At 36.3% G+C, this 8872-nt stretch overlaps 1 protein-coding gene across 1 annotated transcript in view; it reads right to left on the bottom strand.

The window, feature by feature from the left end:
• Nucleotides 1–222: 222 nt before the first annotated feature.
• The window catches only part of LOC123705464, a 28134-nt gene continuing 19484 nt past the window's right edge, over nucleotides 223–8872 (bottom strand). The window contains exon 5 of the mRNA XM_045654242.1: nucleotides 223–294. Coding sequence (XP_045510198.1) covers nucleotides 223–294 — 72 coding nt within the window. The remainder of the gene's footprint in view (nucleotides 295–8872) is intronic.

Raw genomic sequence — 8872 nt, 5'->3', positions numbered from 1 at the left:
ATGAAATTTATTTTTAATTTTTTGTCCTAACTATATTAGTTAAATGAATTGTTAACTAAGAAAATGCATTTAAAAGAAGAAGGAATAATAAAATACGAAGATGTTAAATTTGAGTGCTATGTAGGTAAGCCAAAGAAAAAAGCTTCAACATTTTCGTAGCATGAAGTTATAAAACTAATGCTTAAAATTTTATGTTTATTATAAACTTAATTTTGGTAGCACTTAGCAGATACTTCCATAAGATATTTCGTAACGATGAATCAATGGAAACCAAATACATACCGTGAAGGGGTCCTGAAACAAGGAAAAATACATTATTATACAAATCTATGTAAGATAATAAAATCTTAAACTTACAACAATATTCAATACAATGCGATAATAAAAATATCTAAATAAATATAATATGTTTTTCCCAAAAAAGTATAGGTAGGCGTATTAAAAAAGACCGGAAATACCTATGCATTTTAACGAACAAAATAAGCGCGAAGTTTTCGCAACCAAAAACGTGAAGTGGTATGTAATATGAGGGTTTTCCAATTTCATGTCTATTTGTTCATAAGATATATTTTAAAGAGCATAGTTTATAAAATAGGATAACAGGATTCACGTTTAATATGTAGGTAAGTAGATACTTTGTTTTCATATTTTTGCCTTTCTAACAGGTAGGTAACTGTATATAATATGCGAATACATGCAAATTACGTGCCTACGATTGGCTTATGAAAATTTCCCAGCGTGTGAAGCAACAGGACCGTCTCTAGTCCGTCTAATAACAAATATAAATAACAACAGTTAATGTTCACCCCACTGTGACCCGTCCGTTTGTTTACTATGAAATATTTTCAAATAAACATCATTATGAAGTGGGATTTCGCGCGTGATAAGACGAGAAACATTACACAGTACATACAGTACACTCTTTCTAGGTTTACGCCTGCGGCTAAGCCTGCGTTCACCCCACATCATCATGCGTTAGCAATTTCCCATACAAATTTCCATGATTCTATTTCACCCGCTTTAAGTTTCCGCTATAAAAGAAACCTTATTTGTTGTTATCCACCTATCGTATATCTTAAATCAGTTGTTCAGTGGTTAAGGTGTGAAACCGTCGACGACCAATAAATAGATTTGATACAAAAGGATTACGACTTTTAAATGCAATTTATTGAAGTTATACTTCTTTTGGCGCGATTGAGAAAAATGATGAGAGTGAATTTTTACGATGCGCGCGCACACCGACACAGCATGAAGTTAATTCTAGGTGGTATGAAAATTGATAACTATGTTCAAGTTGTATATTCTAGTATTTTTTTCCATACACCAAAGAAGTATAGATAACTTCTAACGCGTGTACATAAGTACACACTCTTTTTTTTAAATAGTCTCTACCTCTAGTGCATATACTTAGAAATAGTTATCCATTTTCCTTCTAATAGATCTAAATTCGCAGCAATGTTCATGTTCGGACCAACATTGACCTCAACCATAATCTAATCAGATCGGATAAAAGGTACCAAAACTAATTATTATCTACTGAACTAATTATTTCGATCGAAACACCGATCGGGTTAAGTTTTATACCTAGCTATAAACTGAAATATTTTACAAACGTAAGTATGTATTTAAATAATACAGAATCGGAAACAAATAATGAATAGGTACTTGTCCTACGGTCGATTAAAAATTGATTAACAAGTTTTTGAGTAGGCATCCGGCATACCTGATACCTACTTATGACACAATATTTTTATTTGAGTTAGATATTAGAATAATAATTACATTTATAAGTAGATATTTATAGTCGAATCGGTAATTCTAGTGTTATTAATAATTTATAAGCCAAGATGCCAACCAGAGTAGATTCTGTATCGATCTGGACAAAATTAGTTCCGCTGATCATTATTTCAGTTCATAAACTCAGCATAATAAATCTTGGATAATATTCTATATCTAGATATTAACTAGCTAAATTTCATATTAAAATACTAATACTCATAACTGAAGTGAACTATATAATGTACGAACAAAACAAGGAAATTGTAAATCCATTAAAAATCAGAAAGCCATAACGTTATTTAATGACGTTTAAAAAAGGTTTAAATACGAAGATCATCTCAGTTCCCATACTCCCGGCCGATACGTTTCGTCGGTTTAATGCAGCCATAATAGCCGATCGTATTATATGAAAATATGTAATAGAGCTAATAAGTGTTGGTGGGTAGCTACCTCAGCGGTCGGTCGTCGTCAATTTCGCGTTCGTAATAGCCTTAATATCTCATTAATGCGTGTACAAAGATGGGCCGGAGTAATGGTCGAGCGGGGCCCTTCCCATCGGCTATAATTCACGTTTATTCAATAAATCTGGCTGGGCATGCCCGCGTTGTTGCTTTTATGAAGATGTCTAAACATTAAGTGCATACGGTTTGTATGGAATTAATTTTGCAACGAATATTTAAAAATAGTACCTAATAATGTTTTGAGTTGAAATAATATATATCATAATGTTGCTTGCAACAGATGAAGGGTCCTATTCCTGAAAAAAGAATTCATGAAATTTAATTGAAGAATCACCCTCTCTTTCATCTCCAAAATGATAAAACGGTTATACAAAATTTCTCGGTACCTACACTTCCGTACTAAAGTTAATTGTCAAAGACATTTGAAACGTGTACTTCATAACACGCGGCCCGCAACAAAACAAACAAATGGTGTCGGACGATTAATCTCAATCACAAAACCGCGAAACAGTAAATAATAATTAGTCATCGTGTGTCATTACGAGTAATATGTGTCGGCCGTGTAAATGATATTTTCGTGCGGATATGAAAATGGTGAATGAGGATTTCTAAAATAAGAGAGTAATTTATTAACGGCAGCGATGCAGCGGCGGTGACGCAAACACTCGTCGACAGATATTAAGCGCTAGAACACGGCATCGAAACGAACCCGATACGATCACATATGATACACACTTTGCGTGTGGCGTCCGCACGAAACTAACCCATACATCAACAAGTTGACAAATAAGATCGCATTACTCTTACACCAATCTAAAAGCGACCGAGCGCGTTGCGACCGCGATAAAAAACAATCAATATCGAAGAAATCAATGCTCGAACCGATATAGACATTAAATAGCGCATAGACGTTGTTACTTTAATTAAGACACGCGGAATGCGTGTATCAATTTTTTCTTTCACTCTCGGGCTAAAACATTGTGAATTTAATTGCGTGCCTGTTAGCGGTTCACCCCGCGGTGCCGTGGATGTGTCGTTAATAGAGCGTTGTCTCTTCATTTTCTTTGAACGTTCAGTGACTCTGTTATTTCGGAGCGACTAATAAATTGCGCGATGACAGGTGTCAGCTGCTCCAACGCCTCTGCACTCTTGTGTCGATGTCTCATTCCTCACGCTCTACTCCTAAATTCTCTTATTTCATCAACGCTACGTTCAATTTTCGTTCCGTTCTCTCGCCATTCTATTTGTTTTCATTAGCATTATAGTTTAAGTCTGGTTAATCCGTTTCGCGTGAAATAATCGAGCATGTTTCTTTAATGTCACGAACATTTTCTACTTCGCTTACGATTTCTACAGGCAATGTATCACTCGAACTAATTTCATTTCTGATAACAAGTATTTATTATCTTTTCATTTCATCTAAATTTTTTTTATGTTGTGTATGCGTTACGTGCTTCAATAGAATAATATATTTTAATAACATGGTAAAATATTCATCATTTAAGCAATTTCATAAATATTTTACACGCACACTTCAATACAACATGTAACACAAAAATATAATATTGTATTGAAATAAAATGTAAATTACATATGTTATTGTTTAAAGTTTGTCGATATTGTTTTATGAAAAATATACTTAATCAAAAACCGAATACGATAGTAAACAAAAAAAAGCATATTACAAATCACAATCTTATAAATCGACAAATTCAATCTACCATCGTCCTAAAACAAACGAATAAACATTTGGAGGCGTTTTCAATTATCAATCATTACAACCGCCAAACAAATGAATATCTAAAATTAAACTGATGTGTAACAAAAGGAGATAACGATTCTGTTTTCACCGAAAAACGACGAAAAAGCACGATAACGAATAAATCAGAGATATATGCATTTCTTTTTACTATCGTTAATTACAGAAGGGCGTATATAAATAAAGAACGCGCGTCCATTGAGGCGGGCTCGAGGCGATCTCCGCGCCGCGCCGTGTCGCAACAAGCAAATGCACTTATCGTTCTGCCAAGTGAAAAAATGTTCCCACTCGCTGTCGTCGCCAACGTGCGCCAACAACGCGCCCAGCGCGCCGGAGTCATTGCCTTCCAGAGGTTCACTCCGGTTGGACACCCAAAAAAATAACCCACAACGGAAACAATAAGGATCCACTTTGGTCCGCTTCTTTTTTTTCCCATCCGTATTCCACGACATTCCAAAATTTCATCAATGAACGTCGATACCGATCTCGGAATCGAGATAAAAAACGAATTCGATATTACCTTGTAATTAGCAATACATAAAACGGATTCCACATTCATAAACCCGTCATCGTTACGCGACTAAAAATAAACAGAAGCCTTTGATCAATATAAATAAATCGTTCGACCGAAAATGAATATCAATAAATTGAAAACGTAAAAACATATCATCGATTATTGTAAATAGCTGGAAGGCTTTTATGCAAAACGGCTCATTCATTGGGCCAATTCAACGACGGTAGCGAATATAAAATAATTGAAATGATTCTTACAGATTGCATCTCTACAATTCGATGTAACACGAGGCGCCCTTTTTGGACCAAATATCAATTCATATTCAATTAAAACATGCTCCTATCTATATATTGTACATTTTAGTTAAACATTCATGTAGCTAAATTGTTCACGAATATAAATAATTCAGACAAAAATTCAAGAGCAACATTAAAAAGAGAATTTAATATCAGCTGCAGCAATTCCAATTACTAGATGGTAAACGAATTTTGGACGTATATCAATATCCCCAAATACCTACGAACGTCAAACAGCAAACTTAGTAATTTACATAAATCCCAAACTTTCACTTGACAAAGGCCTTATTAAAATCTTCGGAATAATTTTAATTTGGGATGACAGCAACATCATCAATCTTACGCGTGATCTTACAACTTTACTATTTATTAACAAATACGCGTCAGAATATCCAAGTCAGACTTTACGTACGCGTTTTTACCAGCGGAGCATTAAAACAATTTGAAAATGCAAATTACATAATAGCCTAATTGTAAAACAGTACCGAATATTGTTTAGGGGTCTACCCTATCTGTAGTTAATTCCATTTAGTCAATTGATTGTGGTACTTAACCCGTCCCGGTACAGCTGCGCGTAAATCTTTCTAACGGCCGCTTCGCAAATAAAATCCCGAGTCGAGAATTCGTGATAGCGGTTATCGGCCTCCTCATCTCACTTGTCCTTTTATTTCGTTAAACAAATAGAGGTCTTGTCGGGTCGGTAGGCAGGTCCTAATTAAAAACTATATCCAGTCGTAGTCGTATATTTCACAGATGGTGGCCCGCGGCCGTTCTTCACTCCGGCTGATTGTCTCCAGTCTCTGTTTTGTTTATCTGTTACTCTATAAAGCAATGGATCATTTGTCGATGTTACGATAGCGTAGAAGAATTTTAGTGAGCCTCAGAAAATAAGTAAGAAATTCTTATATTAAAACTTTTGCTTAACTAATCTGATAGATGACATATTATATCTGATAGATATAAATCACTAAATTCTAACCACTAAAATATGAACAAGTCACTTATCCATTCAAGCCCTATGACATAACAGTAAATATCTTCCATCCGTGATCAGAAGCCAATTTAAGAACTAATTACAAATAAAATTTAACAGCACTATATAATTACAAACAATATTGAATTGAATGTTTGAACGGTACGCAATTAAAAACAATTGAAGATACAGAAATTATAAACGAGATTGAGAGAGTGGAAGTAGCCGGCATCCGATTCTTGTTTATACGGCGCCCGGCCCACTTCGGCTGTACTAAAAATTTGATCTTATCTCTTATATTTTAATAGGTTTCCGCGGCGGCACTTCGCCCAGTAATTGTATGAAATATCTCTGGAGGGATAAACTGAATGAAGCTGGAGCCGAACCGCGGTTACCTTCGCGCCGCTTCGTGATAAAGCTTAAATCAACACACGAAGTAATTACAATCATGCCACACTTCATCACAGATGCGAATAGTGATTAACTATAGCCCGCCTTTGGTCCCGAGCGCGGGCCGTGTCTTCGTTCGGAATTAGACTTGGAATCGTTTGCGAGCAAATCATCCCGAGTCCCGACTCAATTTAGCCGACCCGTAAGGATTTGTTAATTTGAACGTTATACGTTTCCACTACCGGGGGAAATACTAATGAATTCACAATAGTTCTGTGAAAGTATGAGGATGGAAATGACACAGATAAAATGCTATATGAACGTTCGATTGTTTGATACGTTAGATCGAAACAGTGTAGTTTGTTCGTCTATTGTTATGGACGGATGGGCTAGCTGACATGACAACAGCGACGTTTGAATTGATATTTGACGAGGTCTGACACGAGATATACGAAATAGCCTACTATGAGAAAACAAACAAAGAACGAATGCCACTTTCACATTGAGACGTATCGATATTTGCCTATCGCTAAAATAAAATTGTTTACAATACTCGAGTTTGGGTTACACAACTCCGAGAATCTTTTAAATTTAATTAAAAGTTTTGCATTCAAAAGAGTATTAACGCAAGGGTTCTACTAAACTTCTTTTGTGTTCTAGAAGAGAAGTTTTTCAGTAAAACAAAGCCGAATCTGCAACAAAATATAAAAGTTTTACAATAACGTATACGCCTCGGGCGAGGAGATCCTCAAACCTGAGAACAATCCCTAACTTGCCCATCTATTTACCAAGATCATTATTTAAAAGAAAGCGATAATATAAAAGGGTTAACAAAGGGACAAGTACTAGAAAATATTTGATCCTTGTTCACGGTTTTATTTCCTTCGATCACAATACAACTGTTGTTTCGAAAGAAAAGGGTCGAGGGAATTGAATGTTTACGATAGGACGGCATTTTTTACTAACTATATTTTAGATGATTATTTCTGTTACGATAATATAAGAAAACTTTTGTATGTAAATAAATTCTTCAAAACCTGTATATTGTACGAACAATATGTTTTTGGACAATTTAACCACCATAACATAAACACGAGTAGCACACATACCGCTTCCGTTTCGTGCAATAGACAGAAGACACATATGGGTATATAATCCGTGTGTATATAATGAGGTTGTTACACAGCTCTCGAATTCGGTACTGCCGTGGGCGGGCGGCCTCTCTCACCTACTTCGCTGCAAGCGGCCTTCCCCAATTAGCCTTAAAATAATGAACATGTTTTATATTTTCACCGGAGTGCGCCGTGTTCATCCCCGTTTGCCCCGGGAGGTCATGCCTCGGCCCTCGTAACAAACATAAGTACAATCAAGTAACATAATTACAAAGGGACACGACGGTTGAGCTTTGGTTCCGGATGTGTAACGTTTTGTGTGTAAAGCGATCCCCATAATATTCGACTTGTGAACTCCACTGCTCCTCATTAATGTACTCGCATTGTACGAAAGTGCGCCTATTGTCCGGGCCCTTAACAATAATGATGAGCCCAAATTAACCTCCTCACTGTTTGTAAGCAAACCCTAAACTTTATCATTACCTCGTTATAACATTAGGCTACATTAATAGATTCCACCAAATTGAAAGTTTAGGATCATCAGTCTCATTAACGTCACGTAACGCGTTCCATAAAATACGTCTGCATAATTGAAACGGTTACAAAAACCACACGGACGAATGAAGACGCGGCGCGCCACAATTAAATTTCAATAGCGTTTAACAGTCTCATGCCTCTTTAGTCTACCAATAACGCGACCGCTCTCAAAGATTTAACTAAGCTTGAATAAATAATCAATTTGGCGTGGCCCGCGCGGCTTCTGATCGATTGCCACAATAGCGGCCGGATGATATACTCCGCGTGCCGCGGCGATAAATATTCCAAGACAAATGTTTAGAGCGTCTCCGGAGAGTTGCGGTGACACTAAATTTAAAAGCTTCAATTGTACAGAAATAACCGAAACACGGTTAAGATCTTTCGAAAACAAATCGTGTATCGGGCGCTTGACGACAATCGTGATTGACTGCGCAAGTGAACGGCTCTAATATAAACAAATTAATAGGGAGCCTGCGTGCGGTGGCGGACGTAATTTAGATCTCTCTGACGTATGGGGTATAGATGACACTCTGGATCACACTGGAGCACTGTCATTACGGGAATAAAAATATTTGACGATACAGTTGTAAATCAGCGACGGCAGCGTCCTAAATACGAAGTAGATTTTATAACTTACACGTTTCCTGTCTAAAGAAGATGTTACGATTATGATTTTAAAGGAAACATAACTCGGCAGCGATAATTTTTATGAAAATAACTCATATTTTATTATATCTCTAGCTTGTTTTTTATTGTTTTATTATGTCAAATAACATTTTGTTATTTTAATGCGCCGTTCCGAAACGGTTTTGAGATTTCATTATCTACACCCATTAACGTGTTACATGTGTTAATCACGTTCTCCGAGGGGTTTTATCAAAACGGGAGTAATTTTAAGAATGACTGCGCCTATAAATAAAGCAGTCTTTACATTAATTATGAGCTTAATTATGTTAGAATCCCTTTGATTTACAAGCCGCTCATTGCCGCCGCAAACGAATTGTAGTGGCTTAACGGAGTTTCTCGCATTGCCTACCGCTTCGCGCCTACA

The sequence above is a fragment of the Colias croceus genome, chromosome Z, assembly GCF_905220415.1.
Source record: "Colias croceus chromosome Z, ilColCroc2.1".
Classification (NCBI taxonomy): domain Eukaryota; kingdom Metazoa; phylum Arthropoda; class Insecta; order Lepidoptera; family Pieridae; genus Colias; species Colias croceus.
The sequence above is the reverse complement of the archived record's forward strand: the minus strand, read 5'-3'. Positions and strand labels throughout refer to the sequence as shown.